The sequence below is a fragment of the Oryzias latipes genome, chromosome 5 (assembly GCF_002234675.1).
Source record: "Oryzias latipes chromosome 5, ASM223467v1".
NCBI lineage: Eukaryota > Metazoa > Chordata > Actinopteri > Beloniformes > Adrianichthyidae > Oryzias > Oryzias latipes.
The window spans coordinates 10,506,300-10,528,917 of record NC_019863.2 but is presented as its reverse complement, the minus strand read 5'-3'; the positions used below and the strand labels follow the sequence as shown (position 1 = coordinate 10,528,917).

Sequence of the window (22,618 nt, the reverse complement as noted above, 5' to 3'; positions counted from 1 at the left end):
CTGCCTGTCACTCACTGCAGCGTGTGAGTGTGTGTTTGGCTCCCCGTCTGCATGTGAGCAGTCTTTGTCACATCTACAGAACATTCAGACCTACGATCACGTTTAAAGTCTCAACGCCTGAACGAAGCAGAAACTCACCACGTATCAACCAGACTAGACCATCAGCAAAACTACCACGAGAAATACTCATCATTTATTAGCAACAGAATAACAATGTTATTAAAAAGAATCCACAGACTTATTGTACTTTAAAAATGTTGAAATTAAATCAAATGCACACATTCATTTGTATATTTAGTTTTAAACAAATTGTCGCGGACTGAGTTTAACTTGGCTGTTGGGCCGCGTTAAAAGTTCTGGAGTTCATTGAACGCGTCAAGCAGAGATCTGATTGGCCCTCAGTTCTGTCGCTCAGCCTGTTGTTAGGTAGTTTGGACCAATGGGGTTCAGCTATGGGCCGAAGAAGGGAAATGGGAGGGCTGCAGCGGGAGCAGGGGAATATAAAGTTGGGAGAAGCGCTCTCGTCTCGTCTCGGCGGGAGAGATTCAGGAGTTGCTGAATTAATTGAACGGCGTTAGTTGCGGTCTGCAGTAATCGGAATAAAGAAATTTAAAAGAGGTTAAGTCTCCGTGCCTCAGTGTGGGGAAGGGACACTACATTATTGTATGGCTCTTTCGAAATTACATTTCAAAATATGTGGCATTTATGGCTCTCTTGGCCAAAAAGGTTCCCGACCCCTGCTTTAGATGATAAACGCAGCAAAAGTTTAAATGCATTTCAGCAAATGCCCCCTCCAAGTGCTCGTCTTTCCTTTGGCCAAAAGAGGGCAGAGCAGTCAATACTAACATTAGTAACTACCTGTTAACCATATGGAAACACATATTTGGTAAATAATTTTTTTAAACGTATGTTTTAATCTCTCTAAAAACTGACCTTAAAACCTTTTTTTATCGGAATAGAAAATAAAAAAACTAAGTATTCATGAAATCAAAGTATTTCCTTGTATTTTTTGGTAAATATCAATTCATTTATTCATCTTCTAAATAGTTTTGTCCGTTTTGGGGTCACAGGGCTGCTGGGGCCTATCCTGGCCACTTATGGGCAAAGGCAGGGGAATTCCTGGACAGGTCGCCATTCTGTTGCACGGCTTGGTAAATTAAATAAATGAATTTATTTTAAATATAACATTTTTTATGAAACTGGTACAAAAAAGAATTTTTGTAATGATCTAAACGATTTAAATCAAAGGTGTCCAAACCTTTTGCAAAGAGGGCCAGATTTAGTGAGGTCAACCACTAAATCGGCGTGCTGTATCGCAATGGGAGACATAATATTTCCTCACATAAAACAGAAATACTTCTGAAATTCATATTTGAATATGAATATATTTGAATAGAAAAAAAGTCCATATGGAAACACTACATGTTACTTACAATTACATCCCCACTGTAAACCTATAAATGTAACTCATGTAAACAGGAAAATAACACAAGTGGCTTTGATTGCAGAAACAAATAAAGCTGTTATTCTCTTTTGGCCCTTAAGGCTCTGAAGGTCAATTATCCGGCATCATAACCAATTATAATTTAGCCAATCACAATCAAGAAATGAGTACCCACAGTTCTGAGAAAGCACTGGGGGCCGCATATTAGTATTGATTTGATGACAGGAACCTGGATATTTTAACACAGTCTGCATTTGATCCATGGGGCTGGACTTTGGACATGCCTGATCTAAATAAAGAAAAATACTAGTTATTGGCAAATGACTTATTTTCCTCCTCAAATATTGCAGCTGCATTGTCTTAAATAAATCCATTGGTATGTCCTGTAAATACTACTAGGCAGATATAGTTTTCATGAAAACAGGAAAAAAGGGCAAAGAAAAAGGAAGGTAACATTAAAAATCCAGAGTGGTTTATTTTATTTTACAAGCTGGCAGGTTTTTAAAAGCACCATGAAAAGTGAAAGAAAAACAAACACTGTACATTTCAGCGAACAATAAAGAAACAATCCAAACAAAAGACCTTTGTAAAAGGGTTTCCCACAAAAACATCCCATAAACGTGTGCAGCACCGTCTGCAGCTGACGGTAATGCAATTCTCATAGACAGAGATTGAAGTGAATTATATGTAAGCCGTGCGAGTGTGGGGGGAGGGAGGCAAAATACACTGTAGCCATAAATAGGGATTATAAATGAACACGAACATACCCCCCACCCCCCACATGTGAAATAACGCTCAAATGGCACGTTGCAGCGTTTTTGTGTGCATGTGTGGTCAAACCGTGGGAGGAACCAGATCAAGTTGAATCTGAAACACAGGAGCTCAGGAAGCAGGCTGTAATTTTATTCCTCATGTGCCTGTGAACATCTATTATGAGGGAGCAGCAGTCAGACAGGATGGGATTTTTGCTTCCAGGACAAAAAATAAAAACAGACTGTAACCTTGATTGACCAAAAAGTTACTTCCAAAAGTGAGTTTTTTTTTCAGTGAGCAGTAACAAAATTCTGTGGGCTAACAAGCCTGAATGAGAGGCTTCGATCACATGACCACAGCAGGGAAAAGAATCAACAGGCTTTATTAACCGAACAGTCATATGGCTGTGCTTCTCAGGAAGTCCTCATGCCTGAGGACTGCACGCTTTAAGCAAAACAATCGTTATACTTTGTTCAGAAAACACTTTTTTTTCACATTGTAGCTTTAAAACCACACTCAGGAAACAAGAAATCTCACAAATATAAATATGAAGAAAAAAAATAAGATTAGCCAGAAGATGATAACTTTTAATGAAACCACAGCCTTTTGTCCCAGTAGGATTTTTTTTTAAACTATTGTTTAAGTGCTAAATGTGAAAACAGAGCTGGACTCCATGGGTTGGACTGGCTGGTGTTGGGGTCCTGGAGGCTAAAGTGATCCAGTCAGCATTCATGTGACAGTCAGCATCAGTGGTTTAATCATACTCAAACGTGCACATTGTTGGATTATTTTGGGAGGGGGAAATGAAAAAGTTTAACATTTTTCAATAATAAAACGGAACATTTTTGCATTTTAAATTATGATCCACATACATCATCAAGTAAACTTTAGAGGGACTTACAGAGAGAAGTACAGACTTGACACAAACTGCAGAAACTACACAAATTGAAGCTTTTTTGTCAACCACTTTCCTCGTTCTTTACATATAGAGTCCATAGAAAGTGTATATAGCGTTGCTATAAAGAATCTAGGCTTGAATGCCTGATGGTGCATCATCAAACTGTAACGTTTGCATATAAAAATACAAGAGAATTCATTTTTTGGCATTATTTGTAAGACTGTAAGTCAGAAAACGTCTATGATGTTAAAGTCCTTTCTGCCTTCTCAATGACCCATCAGCTCCCAGACAGCCAGGAGGAAACGGTGAGAACCCTCTATTTGCGACCACGCTGTTTGGCCAGACGGTTCATGAAGCAGCAGGTCACGGTGCTGATGATGAGGATGCAGATGAATAATGCGGACGAGACTCCCACCACCAGAGGGATGAGGAGGAGGTCGGCAGCTGAAAGAAAAAGAGAGATAAAAAAGACATTTTGAATAAAAAATTTTATTTTTAATCACGTTCTTTGTTTTATGATGCTGTTTTTCTGTTCCCGATCATGACCTACTAAAGGGTTTTTTGTGTTCATGCATGAAGAAAATAATTTGGCAAGACTCACTCTACAAAACTATGGATTCGGCTTAGTTCAAAAGACAAATATTAGTTTTTTCAAAAGGAATTTTATATGTCAAGCTTTACTAACCCTGCTTTAAATCCTTACAGACACACTCCAATAAAAAAAATATATGTTTTTGGTGTTTTAACATGTTTTTGGGCATTTTTCTAATGATAGAGGACATATATGAAAAAAATAATAATCTTAAAATTGCATTTCTGCGTATATCATTATTGAAATTGTTGTGAATCAGGAACGAACGAAGAAATTCTGTTTGAAAAAAACCTTTTTTGTGACGTAGAAAATACACAGAGTGGGCCACAAAGTCCCTGCTTCCCTCCATTCTTATGCAGACTAATAGATCCATTCACATCTTTGTTTTCCCCGTCTGAGCTGGTCTCTGGATCAAAACTGTACAGCTGGATGGCTCCAAAATGTCACGCCATTCTTGTTGCAACGGTAATGTTAGGTTGGGGGTGTGAGGAGCTGTAAGCTAGCGGGAGAGAGTGTCTAAATAGAAAGCTCTCAGCAACGGCGAGGGGAAGGGGGGTAGGGTTGCTTCACGCCAACGGTCCCGCCCACAACTCAGAGGTGAATTTCTAATGAACTCTTGCTGCTCTGCAGAAACTATGTCCAAGAAAACAACACAGGTTTTTAAATTTTGGCTAGAAATCATCATCAGAACTTGAGGACCACTGAGAACGCTTTGAAATTAGATAAAAAGATGATTGGAATGGATCTTATGTTTACCTTAAGTTAAAGAGTTTTTATTAAAAAAAAAAAAAATTCTTAAAAAAATGTGCTTCCACGCTAGTATAATCATGTGTGAAGTTTTCTGTGCACAAACATTCCATGATCCTACTCTGTATTTTATATTTTGTTATTTTGACTGCACTGATCTAGAAAACATGCCTAAAAATAAGGCTGCACCTCTGTTGGGCTAATATTCACATTAATTAAACTCAAAAGCCCTTTCATAAGGTGTGTTTCAATGATATTTAATTACTGTGTCCTACATACTGCTATTTAAAGTTTAATCAGTGACAAGTGTGACTGAGTAGATCAAGATAAGAATGTGTTGTAGGTCGAGGTTAAGAGTAAATAATTAAAATTTACACTGGCTGTCATCCAACCTGGAACCAAAGGTTGAAAGTTTGACCCTTCTTTAATCCCCAGCTTTGATCCTCAGAGCTAGAATACCTTTGATGAGAACCAAATGCTCTTTTAACCCCAAAAAACATCAATAGAACTGCACCCTGCTGTGGTTTGCTCAAATAAAACTACAAATGTGCGGATACAGGTAAAGGATCATTTTGGTTTGTGTGTGAAGCCCCAATTGGACCCCTAATGTGAATTTGTAGTGACTTTTGGACGTAATCACTGTTCGCACAGCATGCATGCTTCAATCACATTCTGACTCACAGAAACTAAATAGAGAATTGTTTGGGACAGGTTTGAGACACCCACAGGATTGTTTTGAAAACAATTTGCATGTTGAATGTTTGCAAGTTTCCATTTGAGTAACCTGTCATGGGGGGGCTCTTACCTCTTGCGTACAGGTAAACAGTCACTGCGTTTGACTCTGCTTTGGCCCCAGTGCTGTACCAGGCTCCATGTGGGTCCTGCCCCCATGCTTCAGCATGGCACGAGTACACACCCTGGTCTTCCATCGTCGCCATGTGGATCCTCAGTCTGTAGGTGACGGCTGACAGGCGGTCGATGCTAATTTCACTGCTGTTGATGTAGATTTTTGCCACACCGTTGTACATGAGAGCAGCCATCAGTGTAGGTCTTTCCACATCCGCAGGTTCCGGTAGACTGTTTTGCGATTCAACCGGACCTGGTTTGGGGATCGGTCTCCGGAACCACTGGATCAGAGCCTGGGGGGCAGAACCTGTGGTTTTGATGGTGGTGTTGCAGACTAAAGTGATGGTGCTGCCCCGCTTGAGTAGAGGGCCCTGAGGAATCTGAGCCACAGCTGAAATCAGAATGTCTGGGAAAAGACGGCAAATTAAATCAATCAATGATATAGGTTACAGTGAAAATTATTATTTTTTACTGTTTACATCTTTTAAAAGTGTAGTCAATGTGGATAAAAGACAACTTTTGACTTGCACCAAAAAAAAAAGTTATAACTATTTTACAAAAATTATATTATTGACTCCAATTTCAGAAACATTTATTACAAATTTAGAGGCATGTCAGTGGGTTTTTAGCACAACAAGCTAATTGTAGCGCGCTAAAATGTTAACAAGCAACAGTTTCATTGAAACGTTTTTTTAGGAAATCTCACTGCAAATAACTACACCGTTGTAGGTGTACGAATAGTTGCTGATGTCAGAGGTCAAGGAGAATGGTCAGAATGGTTCCAGCAGATAGAAACGCAACAGGAACTCAAATAACCACTGGTTACAACTCTGGTTTGCAGAAGAGCATCTCTGAATGCACAACACATCTAACCTAGAGACACATTGACTACAGCAGCAGAAGCCACTTCTGTCAGCAAGGAACAGGAAACTGAAGCTACAATTCACACAGATTCATCACAATTGTACAACAGAAGATTGGAAAAACGTTGTCTGGTCTGATTAGTCTCCATTTCTGCTGCAATATTAAGGGTCAGAATTTGGCATCAACAACATAAAATCATGGATCCATCCTGCTTTGAATCAACGGTTCAGGCTGCTGGGGGTGGTACAATGGTGTGTGGGGGATATTTTTTAGCATACTTTGGGCCCTTTATTGTTGCTGACCATGTCCATCCCTTCATGACCACAGTGTACCATCTTCTGATGGCTATCTCCCAGCAGTTGGAATCATCTCAGACTGGTGTCTTGAATATGACAATGAGTTCACTGCACTCAAATGACCTCCACAGTCACCAGATCTCAACCCAATAGAGAACCTTTGGGATGTGAGCAGGAGATCGGCATCATGGATGTGCAGCCGACAAATCTGCAGCAACTGTGTGATGCTATCATGTCAATATGGAATTTTTCTAGGACATTGTTGAATCAATGGTACCAAGGATTGAGACAGTTCTGAAGGCAAAACTATTATAATATACCAATGAAAAAGTTTAGCTCCTAAAATATATGTGTGTGTTAGCTAAAGATTCTGGACCACACCGCTTCAGTTCAATAAGAAAAGACTAACAACGACTGTAAAGATCACAATTTAACCAGCTGGTCCCAGTGCGTAATGAGGCTCATGGGTAATCTAGATTTTGAGACTCACCTTTGGTCTTCAGGTTGACAGTGACCCCCTCTGACCTCTGGGTGATGGTTGCGGGTGTGGAGAGGGCCGGATGTTTCCTGCCAGCGTACACACTGACCACACAGCGGTACACGCCGGAGTCGGCAGGCCTGGCTGAGAACAGCTTCAGGGAGAACTTCCCCTCTGATACTTTCTCCATGGAGCCATCGTCAGCTCTGCTGCTGTCGTCTCCCCAGCTCACAATGCCATCCGGGCTCATGCGGGCCACCTCAACCTGAACAGGAAGTGGGGTGTCACTTTGTGGGTCAATTCTCGGAATTGGTGAATGTGTAGACAAAAGGATTAGCCGTACCTCAACACCTCCACTACTGACTGCATCGCCACTCACAGATCCTCTTCTCATCCACTGAACCAGCAGCCCTGAATTTACCTCTGGGGGCAGCCCCAGAACCTCGCAGGTCAAGATCAGACGGGAGCCAACCTGGAGGGTCACCTCCCCTCTGGGAGATGTTACACTCAGGGTCTCGGCTGCAGAAAAAGAACAAAAGAAGGCTTTAGAAGATGCTGAGAACCAGAGAGTCCTTCGAGTGAAAAGCCACAGGCAGACAGACGGTGGCAGTTAAAGTCATGAGCAATAAGTGCAAGTGGTTCTTCTGGGATGTCAAGAGTGCCTTTTCTAGTAAATCATTCATTTGGCGTCTAAGTGAAAATGGATCTTTCCTTAAAACTGTGCACCCATGCAAAAAGCATTTTACCAGAGTGACTGCTAACTCTAAAAGCTTTAAGGTTTCCTCTTAAATCACTGCAAATTATGCAAATTTGTCTTTAAAATACAGCCTGACACATGTAAAAGAAAAAAAACTTCTGATATTAAAAACATCTATTTAACAAATCTGCATTTTCTGAAGTGTCAGTTTCACCCAAAAACACAAAAATAATCTGGTTCTGCAAACTCAACAACATTATTTTTAGCCTGTGTGGGAAGGCAGTGGTAAAACACTAGCACAGATGTGTGTGCAAAGACTCATCACAAAACCACACACCAAGGGGAGGCAGGCCATCATGTAGAATGGGGCTCCTCAGTGGTGGTCTGTTAAAACAATGCACACAAGTGAAACGATAAACGCTTCATGTTCGGCCTCAATTTCTTAGCTTAAAAAAATATATAACAATGGAAAAAATAAAAACCTCATAGCTGCTGCTGTGTGTTTGCATAAACTGAGAAAATACCAAACAGCAACGAGCCACAAACGCTCAAAACCTACGCTCTGACAAAACCTTACAGTGAGCATGTGCGCACTGATGACATGTGCACAGAGTTAACCTTTCCTTCCAGCCTGTTCAAGGTAGCGTTTGAAAAGAAGTCACAGTTTAAAGAGTACGGACACATACTTCTGATAGTAATTCCTGCAGGAGCTCAGAGCCCAAAGTGGAAGAAAAGATCATTTAATCCGTTAGATCTACAGAAAGGCCCCAAGCGATGCTGTGGATTCATCATGCAGCTGGAACTAAACATTTAACTTTTCTGACGTTCTGAGAAGAGGAAGTTTTTAAGAGACTAACATCAAACTAGATCAGATGTAAATTGTATAACAAAGACGTACATGTTTGCAAGTGAATGCATCAGAATGGAGCAGAGCAGGGAGCTTGTGACCTGTCAATTGTATTTTCTATGACACTGCTACAAACATTTTCAAATGGCATTTTTGCATCTGCTTCGGATTTACAACGAAAATTATACTCAGAAATGCAGTTTTAAGCATAAGTTTCTTTATATAATGTCTTTCATAATCAGAAGAAGAACATGCTGAAAAAGCACCTTTTTCATCAGAGTGGGTCCTGAAATGTCTCACCTCTTTTTTTCTATATGTTTCAAAAAGGTTTATGGCATCTTCCAACAACAATCTGACAGAATTTGAGGCAGTCAAATCTTTATCTTTATCTGATCTTTTTACAGTCAGATCAGTCCAATCTTTTTACATTTGCATTTTTAGCAAATCAGTTCTTCACATTAAAACAACAGATTAAAACTAACAAGAAAATGTCAGATTACAGGTAGAAAAATAACCTAACAGATACAATTCTTCACTACTAAACTCAAGAATTCTGCCATTTCGATTAAAAAAACATGTTAAGCGCGTGCTTTACCCTCTTCTATGTGTTTGTCTAAAAATATATGAGGGTGTGTGGTCTGCAGAAAGCAAATGAAATGCAAATGTTTTCTCACGTGTCAATGAACTTGCAGGATCATCATGCAGACGACGACAACTGCTACGTTGGTTTTATGCAGCACAAAAGTTGATATAAAGTGGTGGTCTGTGTGAAGATAATAACTCCATAGCAACATGCTTTTGCACATCAGAAGCTGATGCATATTTGAGTTTATTTTTGAGGCACTTCCTAAAAAAAATGAAGGTTTGGCAAACTATTTTGACAAACTTTGAAGTAGACCAAAAAAGATCTTGGTGTATTCCCTAAGGTTTTACAGGAAAGTTTAAAATAACCACAGATCTTGTTTTCTCTCTTCAAGTCAAATCTCATTTGCACAAAGTTTATTTCAGGTCCAAATACTTTCAAGAAAAAGTAAAGTTTGTACATCTGCTCCTTAGATTTTATGCTATTTTAATACTTTTTTTTTTGGACTGAGGTCTGTGCCACATTTATTTCATGTTTCATTTGTGAGACAGAAAGCAATCAAATTATAAAGAGAGCAGTTTAGTGCTCTCATGAGCTTGTTAAGCTAAACCGGATCCCTTTTTGTACTTTTATTCTGCAAAGTAGTCTTTTTGGGTCATTATTTTTAGAATATAAAAAATGGAAATCCAGCTTGTTTAAAATGCATTTGAGTGATCTTAATAAAACTCTGAAAATGATGGATTATCATTGATCTAAACTTGAGTATCGTAGCCTTTTACTATACAAACCCCCCTCCCCCACATGAAAACAATCCGCTCTTGTTCACTGTGCTTGTTGTGACAGTCGCTCTTGCCTCAGTGACACACTTTCTCTCTTACACTGACCTAACTGTTGGACGGTCAAATTCCCGATGTCCAGCGTCCTCTGGGCGATCTTCTGCCACGACCGATCAGGATCCCGGATCCACTGAGAGGCCTCGCAGAAGTAGGAGCCGCTGTCCTCGGGCCTCACCGCCCCCATGCTCATCACGTACACGCCCTGCCCGCTCTCCCCGTTCCGCTTCTCCAGCCGGATCTCCCCATCGTCGTAGCGTTTCTTGTAGGAGCCCCCGGGCACCACCCCCAGGAGCTTATCGATGGAGATGATCTCCCTGGTGGTGCTGACCTCCCCTCCAGCGGCGCCGCTCGAGCCCTCCCCTCCTCCCCTCTTTCCAAAGGTGATGGAGAGATGCGTGAGCTGCTCCGATTGGATGTTGGCCGAGCAGGTGAGGGTCAGCTCCGCCCCCTCGGGCACAGCCTGGCCTGTGAGGGAGCGGGTGTAGCTAATCTGGAGGGTGTCGGGAATCACTGCAGACGAAACACGGCGAGTTCCATCACAGCAAACAGGCAGGAGACAGACAGGAGAAGAAAACTGTTATTTTTCTCTTTATTTTTCCTCGGCTGTGGCTTTTTTATGTTTAGAGCTCTAAAGCAAAAGTTATCAAGTCATTTTTTATGGTTCAAGCTTTTAACCAGGATAAAAAAAGCTAAAAAAGCAAAGATTTAAAGGTTTTATGATGCTCGGGAGCTAAACTAACACCCAAAATGTTGCAAGCGTAGCACCAATTTTTTCAACCACAACAAAAAAAAAATAGAAATTTATGGTGGAAACTATCTGAACTATATTAGACAACCTAAGCACATCAGTCCAACAAGAACAACAGGAACAGGAAATTTATTTTTATAAAAAGGATTTCCCCTCATCTGAACTAAACATAATGTCTATGAAAGTTTTGTACGATGCCAACAGTCTCAAAGATAAAGGAGTTTTACTCTTCTCTCTTTTTATATTATTCACTCATTTTTGGCCCTTTGGCTTAAAGGGAATTACTCGAAGTTTAATTAAATAACGTTTGAGGTAATATTCATTTAGTAAAAAACGTTTTGTTATGTATGTTGAGATTTTTACCATGTCAGATAACTGAGCAAAGTTATGGCAGAAGGTTTAATCTTCTGGGAAAGTGCTTTATTATTTGAAAAAGCTTAAAGCACATATCTTTATCATAACAAGGTGTATTTAATTTGAAAGGGCCATGTTTGTGCTTCTATCAAAAGCAAAAAAAGTTAAAATTGTTATATAAATAACAAAATGAATGGCTTAATGGCCACAAAAACATTAATAAAGTGTATTTTTCTCAACAGTTGTGGGATTTTGCGGTTCTAGCTGGGTTTTCATCAGTAAGAAACGCTTGTTTAGCGTTAAAAGTCTTAGACCATTGCTGAAAGAGCTTGTCTTTTTTGTTTTATATACCTTTACGGTAAATTTTGGGACAAATAGTTATGAGAAAACATTTCAATCAAGTACCAGTTTATATTTTTCCCTGAGAAATTCTGAACTCCAAAATAGTTTGTTGCTGCAAATATTTATCTCAAAAATACATTTTTTTTAAAAAGACATTTAAATATTTTATTACTGATCTGCTCTAAATAAAACAGTTTGACATGGGATCAATATTTTTTCATTCATAGAGAGTTTTACTTTGAAGGATCATACCTTTTACAGCTATTGTTGCGCTGTAGTTTCCCTGGTAGGTGCTGTCCGTGCTCGGGGTGTAGCACTCATACTTGCCCTGGTCTTCAGCCCGGAGCCTCTGGATCACCAGTCGGACCTTGTCCCCCGAGTCCCTCTCCACCCTCACCTCCCCGTTCCTGACCCGGCTCTGGAACGGCGCATAAGGAAAGCCTTTGTCCCTGGTGGACACCACTCCCATCTGCCTCCCGCCGGCGTTGTCTCTGTAAAGGAACCACTCAAACTCCTGGGTGCGTGACCCTTCAAACCCCGACACGGTGCAGGGTAGCGCAAGAGGGAACCCAGCAACGCGGAATAGGGGTCCAGACGGAAGGGTCACGTCGCGGCCCACGGCGCTCTGGAGCACTGAGAGAAAACACAAAGAGATGGGCAGATCAATGCTGTGAGCTGAAGAACGATTAACAGAGAATCATCACATTAAACAGCTGTAGTGAAGAGACACCACTCAAATCCTACAAGATTTGCAACCTGCGGCTGCGGAGCTACATGTGGCTGAACAAAAAAGAAAAGAAAATACTTTAATCGAAAAAAAAAAAACACGTTTTTTTTAGACTCATCAAGTGAAACAAAAGAGTCAGATTGTCACATTTTGACAAGTTTTTAGGTGGACCACAAAAAATTAATTTGAGGTCAGTAAGAACAATTTACAAATTTCTGGCTGAGATGCATCAACAACAAAAAAAATTGGTATATTTTATTTATATATTTAATTTATTTCATTGTATCCATGCTGACATCACACTACCGCATTTACTCCATTGAGATCATGCTTTTATTTTGAAAGGAAGCCATGTGAACCTCGGTCAAAGTAATAGTTTAACTTTCTAATTTTTAATTTTTTAATTTTTTTTTTAAACAGTTCATGTTTATGATTTATTAACGCCAAAAAAACAATAAATTATTCATAATTATTATAATAAAAAAACATGAATACAAAATGAGTGTCTTCTTTTTCTAAAGGTTCACTTTGTGGCTCCTACTGGCTTGTTGTCAGAAAGAAATCGATCCAAATGACTAAGTGTTGAAGGTAGACGGGGCAAAGAGAAGTCTGTATTTTCTGCAGTGTGTTCTATCAGAAAAAAAAAAACTACACAATGTCAAAAAAACACAAACCAGGTTCATAGAGACTGTCAGGCACATTGTGTACCCTACTAATTTAATGAGATTGAGATTTTAACCTTTAAAAATCTCAGGGGTTTTTTGTAAATTCATTAGAACTAAATGTTCCAAATATTTGCAAATACCAAAATTAAATGAAATAATTCTTCTTGTCATTGTTATTTTGACTCCTAAAGACTTGCAGAATAACTAACAGTGGTGGACAAAATTGTTGGTACCCCTCAGTTACAGAAAGAGAGTCCACAATGCTCACTGAAATGACTTGAAACGTTCAAAAGTAACAATAAAGTAAAATTTATTGAAAATTAAACAATCAAAATCAGCCATTACTTTTGAGTTGTTGATTAACAGAATTATTTCAAAAAACAAACTAATGAAATAGGGCTGGACAAAAATGATGGTACCCATAACTTAATATTTTGTTGCACAACCTTTTGAGGCAATCGCTGAAATTAAACGGTTTCTGTATTTGTCAATGAACCTTCTGCACCTGTCCACAGGTATTTTGGCCCACTCCTCATGAGCAACTGCTCCAGTTGTCTCAGGTTTGACGGGTGTCTTCTCCAAATAGCATGTTTCAGCTCCTTCTACAGATGTTCAATGGGATTCAGATCTGGGCTCATTGAAGGCCACTTCAGAATAGTCCAACGCTTTTTTCTGAGCCATTCTTGGGGTTTTTTGGCTGTGTGTTTTGGATGGTTGTCCCGTTGGAAGACCCATGACCTGTAACTGAGACCAAGCTTTCTGACACTAGGCAGCACATTTCTATCCAGAATCTTGAGATTTCATTTTACCTTGCTATAACTTCAAGACACCCTGTCCCAGATGCAGCAAAGCAGCCCCAAAACAGAACTGAGCCTCCTCCATGTTTCACAGTAGGGACAGTGTTATTTTGGTTGTATGCTTCATTTTTGAGTCTACAAACATAGAGTTGATGTGCCTTACCCAAAAGCTCCAGTTTTGTCTCATCTGTCCAAAGGACATTTTTCCAGAAGCTTTGTGGCTTGTCAACATGCATTTTTGCAAATTCCAGTCTGGCTTTTTTCTGATTTCCTTTCAACAGTGGTGTCCTCCTTGGTCGTCTCCCATGAAGTCCACTCTGGCTCAAACAACGACAAATGGTGCGATCTGACACTGATGTACCTTGATCTAGGAGTTCACCTTTAATGTCTTTGGAGTTTGTTCTGGGCTCTTTGGATACAGTTCCAACTATCCGTCTCCTCAATTTGTCATCAATTTTCCTCTTTCGGTCACGTCTAGGGAGGTTGGCTACTGTCCCGTGGGTCTTAAACTTCTGAATAATATGTGCCACTGTCATCGCAGGAACGTCAAGCTGCTTGAGATGGTTTTATAGCCTTTACCTTTACGATGTTTGTCTATAATTTTGTTTCTAAAGTCCTGGGACAATTCTCTCCTTTTGTTTTTTTAAATAATTCTGTTAATCAACAACTCAAAGGTAATGGCTGTTTTTGATTATTGAATTTTTAATAAATTTTACTTTATTGTTACTTTTGAACATTTCAAGTCATTTCAGTGAGCATTGTGGACTTTCTTTCTTTAACTGAGGGGTACCTACCAACAATTTAGTCCACCACTGTCTGTGAGATTTAAATTGAATAAAAAAGAGCCAAATAAATTTTTAAATTAAAATGTGGCAACATAAGATTGTTAACTAGCAAATCCTGATCTCAATGATGCAAATTTGATTATTTTTCTTTCCTTCAGAGGTTTCTACAGAACAGATGTGCTGTTTTTTCTTTTTCAAGAAAAGACAGAACAGCGTTTTAATATTGAGGGGATCAGACTAAAATATTTTCAGAGCTGTAAATGGAACAGAAACAGAGAAGGAAACAGTTTTAGTCAGGTTTATTTCAGAAGTTTTATTTAGAGAGAAAGAGAAAAAAACACTTAAAAGTGTGCAGGAAAGGCAGGTCCAGATTTATCCAGCCCTATGGGGGGGTGCATGTAGAATAGGTTTGGGGTTTAATATCCAACCAAGCTCCTAAAATGCTTAGAAAACCATGGTGGCATCATCATAAGTCTGCTATTTACCGGGCTTGGGACAGCCACAGGTTTGCACCCTGTTGAAGCTGCATTCACCTTTTTTTATAATGTCTCTCAATTTGTCCATCTATCTGTCTGTCCGTCTAATGTTTTTTGTCTTTTATTTTATTTTTGTATTTATATTGTTGTTTTACGATTCTTAAAGTCGCTTTTCCCTCAGAAGAAGAGAGCAAGTATTTACGCGCTTGTCAGAATCATACAAAGAAAACATGAATATTTCAAGCATCAGTAGCTCCAACTGGTGCTTGGTAAGGGGATATTTTAGAATGTCCGTCATTATTTCTTTGCGGCAGTGTAGACGCTACTTGGCGTCTATCTTCTTCGCTGGTATGTGTGCTCAGCAAGGCAGTTTTGTGTTTGAGCGCCCCCAAGTTGTGTTTTACTGTAACTTCAGAAGCTCCAGACACGTGTGCAAAAGCGCCATTCTCATTGGTCGAATAGATTTCGACGCGACGCGTCGAAAAAAAAAAAACGAACCCGAGGCGGTTTTTTTTTTTTTGACGCTTTGGCGCTTGGCGTTTTTTCGCCTCGGTGTGCACACTCACATTGGTGCCCTTTGTTTAGTCACGAGGCGTTAAACGTCGGCGAAAATCGCCGGCGAAATTCGTCCCGGTGTGAACAGGCCTTTATACATAAAATATAATCAGAAGCAACAAGGCTTTTGTTATCATTCAGAATGGAATAAATTAGCTTTCTGCTAAACTGTTACAGCAGCACATGGGGCCTCTGAGAGACATTTTCAGTGCTTAAACAAAAGATCCACTAAGCGGAAAACCCAAATATTAAAAACAATTAGGCAAAAACATTCACAGTGACCTCACAGCAACAATAACTGACCTGCACAGCAAGATTTACGAGACGGGACTGTTTCACAATCCCAGTGTGTGTTTGTTTGTGTTGAGAGAGTGAGAAAGTTGTGAGACCATTGGAGGTTTCCCACAGGCCCGATGACAGCACCACCGTGATGACATGGGAGACTAGTGGGAAGCTTAAGCGGATCAAGTCCTAATTAACATTGGGCTTGGCTGGGGGGACACCCTGCTCAATACTGTCTGGATTAGACACAACGAGGGGGGAGTCCGCTTCTACACACATGCACCAATGAATGCTGGATTTCTGGCTGATCCATTTCTGTCCCGAAACAAGATCCCACCCAGCTCTGGCTTCAAAATGTAGCTCTGAATGTCATTCATGTCATAATCCAAATGATTAGCATAAGATCCATTTTAGTCAGTACTTTTGTATTACATTATTGCAACAAAACGTATTGTATTTAAAAAAGAATAATAAGTAATCCTGATATTAGAAGGGGAAATGTTAGAAACACTTAATAAAAAAACTTAAGCTGTTTCAACTATTAATATAAGTATCTAACCTCGGTTGCGCGTGATAAAGTTCGTTTTTTCGAGTTTACCTGAACGTCACGCTGGCACTTGTAGCATAATGCTTAAATTTATGGAAAACGATTAAATCTATATTCAGTGCGATTTAACAACGTGAAATAAAAATAAATCATCCTTAAGAACGTGTTATTACAATAGGTAATACAAAATAAAGAATAAAAAAGGCTTACTATTGTAGAAACTTAAATAAACGAGCTACAACCAAGCTCGTGACAGATGGCGAGTCGCAGTCGCTGATGAACTCACCCCAGTGCACGAGCAGCAAGATCGCCGTCTTCATCTGAGCCATCTCCGTCCTCCTCGCCTCCACGCGGACTCAGTCTCAGACAGATCCCCGTTTACCGCCGATCATGGTTCAGACCGCCGCGTGCTTCGTCTGAGGCCGGAGGAGAAAAAAAAAAAACAAACAAACACGAGAATGAATGCAGGTTCAGGCTGAGACAGCAGCGTTCAGCCAGCAGACTACTGATTGGCGGAGCGAGTATAAATATGCAAAGCTGCACTTCTAATCACCTCATTCATGCATCACCGCATCCCCATCACGTATCGATACCGCGCGTCCCAGTTTTCTCTTGTTTTTGGGCGGGATCGGAGCGCCTCGAGAAACACGGTCGAGCCTGGCTAGTCCAGAGAGCATGACAGTGAGGGAGGGGGGTTGGGGACCGCGACTGTTTGTTTGTGGGTGTGCGTTCGTTTGAAGGTGGGGGAGGCGTGGTTGGTCAGAAAAGGGGAGGAGCATGTGTGCTGAACACAACGATGCGGTCAAGCAGGTGCCATTGGCTGCGAAAGGGACGCTGACCCTCTAAACCAATCAAGAATTAAAATGAGAATAGTGTAATACCACGATAAACCACAAGAGGGAAGCAAACACAGATGTATTTATCAAACCACAGTACAGTGCTCTGATTTGACCTGAAAGGGTTTTTTTAGGCTAGATCCAATTTCTCAGCAGAAAATAACATTTTTTTTACAAGTAAATAACACAGCACCGCAAAAAATGGACATTCCTTGAACCCGGCTGTTATTTTTTCCACTAATTTATGCTGAATTAAAATAAATTGTGAAATTAATGACAGTCACTGTAAATTAAGTCATCATCTGTTGTAAACATAGATTTTCTGAAATAATAAAAACTGCATAGAACTAAAATACTGTTAATAGAGAATTGAAATTAAGCCATAGATCAAATTTACAACAGCGGCAGGTGATTATGACTGATGTCGATGGCAGCTTAATTTTACAAAATGTCAACAGGCCAGGCTAAAATTCTGTGATCTTTTTTGCCAGAATTTAATTTTGGGTTCACAACTCACAACGGACTTTCTATAGAGTTTCAACATTTGAAAATTTCTGCAGCAGAGATTCAAATACTGTTACAACGCTGTGGCTAACTTGTGATAATGGAAGATATGAAGTAGCTTTACTTTTTTACTTCATCAGCTCAGCAGGTACAGTAATTGTGAGGGTTTTAAATGTTAATAATAATAATAATAATAATAATAATGATCTCCAGAGCCCTGATACACAGTCCCGTACATGAGTTTCACTGAAAAACAAGGTTTTGACACTTAAATCCAGTTAACACAAGAGTTTTAAATGCCTTTTGTCAGTACAAACTCCATGATTTATTAAAAAAAACACCACTTTTCATATTTTACTCTACAAATTTAAGCAGCTTTACAAATGAATGCAAGAATATCTGAATTCTCAAAACTAAAGCTAAGATACATTCTTCAGCGCTATACCAAAACAACTAAACAAGTAAAAATACCTGCAGTGAGTCTTCAGTCTTCCTTTTTTACAAAGCTTTTGGAACAACTGGTTCACTTTGTTCCCTAAAAGCAAATTATGAAAAAAAACTTCTCTTCCTCTATTCACATGTCACACCTGTAAAGGAACTGACATTTAGTTAAAAAGGGATTACATCAATATTATTTGCATCCTGGCAACTTATTTCATTAAAATAAAAAAACATGTTGTTTTCTAGGACATAGTTTCTGCACAAGTTCCATTGGATTGGTTCTTTAATACATTCCTCTTGTAATCAGCCACTCAGTTTATTGGAATATTTGCACGATAATCATTAAATTGTAAGACAGAAAAAAAAATCAACAGAACTAAATAAAATAATTAATGTTCTTTTATCTTTCAGCTGCTCCCTTTAGTGGTTACCACAGTGAGTCATCTGCCTTCATCTAACTCTAACTTCTGCATTCTTCTCACTTACACCAGCTATCTTCATGTCCTTCTTCTCTACATCCTTGAACCTCCTCTTTGGTCTTTCCCTGGGCCTCCTTCCTTCCAACCACGTTTTCCTTTTACCAACATCATTGTTCCTCCTCTCAGTCTGCTTCCCTGCATTTATCTCCCGGACATCCAACATGCGCTTTTCCTCTGATGGATTCATCCCTGATATTTCCATCTTCGTCACTCTTAATGCGAACATCATCAGCTTTGCTGCCTCCAGCTCTGGCTCCTGTCTCAGGGCGACTGTAAAACGTCCGTTCAGATAAACCACAAGATGGCACCACTCAAATGTAAAACAGGGAAGTCTGAAAGCTGTGCCATTAGGTTCCAGGAATTTACGGATGGGAAATGATGAAGAAAATACTAAATTGAAAGTGTATCAGTCAATCTATTGAGTGACATGTTTCCTGTCATTGATAATAAAGGGGAAAAACCCTAACAAGTTATAAAGTGTTCCATGCACCCCATGGTTTGATTTTCCTCTTTTTCATCCATCCATCCATTTTCTTGAGCCACTGTATCCCTTTTGGGGTCACAGGGCTGCCAGAACCTCTCCTGGTTACTGTTGGGTGAAGGTGGGGTACATCCTCAACAGGGTGCCAGTCTGTTGCAGGGTCACACAATCACACACTTACAGACAGTACATTCACACCTTTAGGGGACATTTGGAGACAACAATTAACCTAAGAATCATGTTTTTGGACTGTGGGAGGAAGCTGGAGAGCCCGGAGAAGACCCACACATCCACCGGAAGAACACGCAAACTCCACACAGAAGGATCCCAGCTGGGATTTGAACCAGGACCTTCTTTACACCATTGTACAGACCTCCACTTTCTCACTAATAATAATGTGCAACATCAAAACACCATCAGCTTATGATCCAAGCAACAGGTTCTTTCATGCTTCCTATATTCTTACACCCTCTCCACTGTCTTCTTCTTCTTAGTTTGGGCTGCATGAAAACATGAATGACTTGACATAGTGGCTGAGCAGCTAAAGAGGGGAAGTCGTTAAGGAATCCCTGAGGCTGCAAGCAGGATATGCAGACCTTAGCAGGAACCCACAATGATGGCCCTCATGCAGAGGAGACAAACGTGTTGCAGTTTGAACTCATCAGTTAGAGTATGATGTTTCCTCACAGGAACATCATTTATTCAACACTGCACTGCTGTGTGCTCTGACCATCATGTCCTTGTGTTTACTTTTTTTTTACTTTCTCCAGAAATATTTGATTTTTTAACTCTCAGAAGAAATAAACTTGGAGCTTCACCTTTAGCTCCTGGTTCATTTACTGTAAAACATAATAGAAACATATATAGCAAATGTGTACTATTGTGCATACTGTGTGTGACAGATAGAACTACATGACTGTTACACACTATAAACACACTCAAAAATTATAGTCCATTAATAGTCATCATCACTTTTCTTCTACTTTCGACAGCTGTAATTTAATTCCTGGTTTTACCACATGGGGGCAGCAGAACCAGGTTGAGCAGTTATAAAACTAGAAGTTATAGTTTTACATCAACTGTTTTGGGACAATCAGTACATTGAACATTATTATGAAAATATACAACCGCCTGACAAAATGAAATCCACATCCCTTTCAGAGCATTTCTGTCACTTCTGCCTCTAAACGCTGAGTAGATGACGGGAGTGAGGAATCATTGTCGGCAGTTTGGTGGATTTCTTTGGGTAAAAGCTGCTGACTGATGCAGGAAATTAAGTTTAGATGTGCAGAGAAAGTGTCATACAGTTACTCATTTTATACTTGTTACCATCATCTGACACAGTTTCTTAGTTTGCACTATATTTGTGCAACTTTTATGTGGCTACCATCCAAATAAAGGACATCATTAAACTCAAGGAGGAAGGATTTTTATTACATCCTCCTCCCTCTTACCTTGTTCTTTGGGCACTCCCTCCCACTCTGTCTCTTTTAAGGCCACCATAGACTAAACTGTGACTTTGTGGAGAGCGTCTCTAATTATTTTGTAGCAGAGTCACTACACCCCTGTCATCGCAGAGACCTCACCGTGACTGTGGAGAGGATCCTTTCGCTGTGTGTGGCACAGCTTCCTCCTGTAGGGCATCTGCGCAGATCCTCAACTTTTCTTCATTCCTTTCCTTCACGTCCTCAAGTTATTTTCATTGGCAAGGTGACTCATGACTCGTGCCTCGTGGTGTTTGTTTCTTTTTCCACTTTTCCATCCTTTCTCCAGTCAACCACAGTTTCCCAGCGTGACTCAAACGTTTCCTTGGTTTATTAGTCTAATCTATAGATATGTTACGCACACAAATACACCCACCTACAGACCATCGATCAAACTAAGTCACGCATGACACAAGAATGTTCTCAGAACATCCTTTTTTTTTACCTTTTTGTTCAGCAGTTTTGTGTCTTGCTGCTTCACTCTGACTCAGTCAGCAGTGGCGGTGGGACAGCTGTTGCTAGACAAAACAAAGCAAACAAAGGATACATTCACCTAATTAAATGCTGACATGATATTTATAACTATCCCTCAGAGATTTTAGGGTTCTTTCTTTTTTCTTTGGCTTTGCCCTCTTTAATATAGGTGGAACAAAAATGTTTAGCTTATCATTTAACCACATAATTTCACTCCTTTTGGTTGCTAGTAGGGATCGAACGATTCCCCTTCCTCACGATTCGGTTCAATGGTGTCACGTATGGTTTGGTTTTAAACACAGAACTGTGGCATCCCTACTTACTAGTACGCACTTTTTGGTTGAAAAACGATTCATGACACAGATAAATTCCGTTTATTACACAGAGACTCATACATTTTTATTGATTTCTATTTTAGCTTTGAGGCTTCTGACCCCAAAATTCAGTATTTTAGGATGTTAAATTATTGTGACAGGTTTAATGTTAAAGTCCTATGATGCCATGCCTGTTTATTATAGATCATTTTAAACACCTGCAGAGGCTTCCTGGGCTTTTAAATGGTCAGTCTGATGGACTACTAACTGGACAGATCTCTACTAAAGGAAGGTCACTGTCACCCTACACATTGAAGGGGCTCAAAGATGAAGCTCCAAGTGCATCATTGTAAATTGGAATAGAAGTAGAGAATCCATTCCTCCAACCCATGGAATCCCCTTTTGGGGTCACAGGGTTGCTGGGGCAACCCAGCTACTATACGATGAAGGTGTGGTTTACCCTGTTGAAGGGCCACACACTCATACACCCACCTTGGGGCAAAGTAGAGACACCAATTACCCCATTTTGTACTGTGGGAGGAAACTGGAGTGCCCAGAGAAAACCCATGCATGCACAATGGAGAACATGCAAACTCCACACAGAAAGGTTCATGCTGGGTTTTTAACCCGGGCCTTTGTCACTGTGTAGCAGGAGCGCTAACCGCTATGCCACCATGCAGCACAGAAGTTGAAAATGTGGGGAAGAAAACAAGTCAATAATCAACAAAGATAATCACATCCTTGACAGAATTTTGAAACTAATCTCATTCAAACATTTAGAGGAATTTTATTTTTGGATTTTTAGTGACCAGAGTTCCTAAAAAAAAAAAAAAAGGATAAACAAATCAAATTGCATAAAGTCTTGTATGAAGTTCCCTAACTCAGAGAAAGACTGGAGAGCCATGTCAACTGGTTGGTTTGACCAAATCCAAGATTACTGCTTCCAGTCACACTACCAAACTATCAATCACCAGTTCCTTCATTGGGGATGGTGGTGTTTTTAGCATGGACTGGATGGCAAGCTAACGTTTCCTTAAACCCCAATTTAATCCATGAAGTAACGTGTAAAGGATGGGTGACCCTGAACCCACTTCCATGCCGTGTAGTCAGTCATAAAGTAATTGATTACCTACTCAAGCTGCATTATTATTTTTACATAAATAATTGTTTGCTTGTGAAACATAGATGAAAATGTGTTGTTCTATAATGTCTGTAATATATAGATTTGTAGGTGTAACAATGCAGCAAAAGCATTTTGATCAGTTGCAGGCATATGTCAACAGAGAAACAGAGAAAATAGAACTGAAAAAATAGTTGGAAAAAGTGCAGCATACATTGAACATATACAAAAATCTCAGAAGAGGCCTCCCGTGATCTACTTGGCAAAGACTGGAGAGCACTTTTTGATGGCTGCCACACCACAGACAGACGATCCTGCGTTTAGAC

At 39.9% G+C, this 22,618-nt stretch overlaps 1 protein-coding gene across 1 annotated transcript; it reads right to left on the bottom strand.

The window, feature by feature from the left end:
* Window positions 1-2,326: 2,326 nt before the first annotated feature.
* LOC101162281 (immunoglobulin superfamily member 8) lies at window positions 2,327-16,911 on the bottom strand. Its single transcript, XM_004068680.4, has 8 exons — window positions 16,713-16,911; window positions 16,446-16,575; window positions 11,578-11,958; window positions 9,930-10,391; window positions 7,262-7,437; window positions 6,931-7,183; window positions 5,240-5,686; window positions 2,327-3,539 (listed from the first exon to the last, which is right to left on the bottom strand). The coding sequence occupies exons 2-8, from the start codon at window positions 16,486-16,488 to the stop codon at window positions 3,412-3,414; spliced, it is 1,890 nt and encodes a 629-aa protein (XP_004068728.1). The 5' UTR covers window positions 16,489-16,575; window positions 16,713-16,911; the 3' UTR covers window positions 2,327-3,411.
* Between the last annotated feature and the right edge of the window lie 5,707 nt (window positions 16,912-22,618).

What these genes read in the sequence shown, in the direction of transcription:
- LOC101162281 (XM_004068680.4), bottom strand. Translation starts at nt 16,488, where the DNA reads ATGGCTCAGATGAAGACGGCGATCTTGCTGCTCGTGCACTGGG. An exon ending in TCAGTAGTGGAGGTGTTGAG is followed by an intron (nt 7,184 to 7,261) that starts GTACGGCTAATC and finishes CTTCCTGTTCAG; the next exon opens with GTTGAGGTGGCCCGCATGAG. An exon ending in TGTCAACCTGAAGACCAAAG is followed by an intron (nt 5,687 to 6,930) that starts GTGAGTCTCAAA and finishes GTCTTTTCCCAG; the next exon opens with ACATTCTGATTTCAGCTGTG.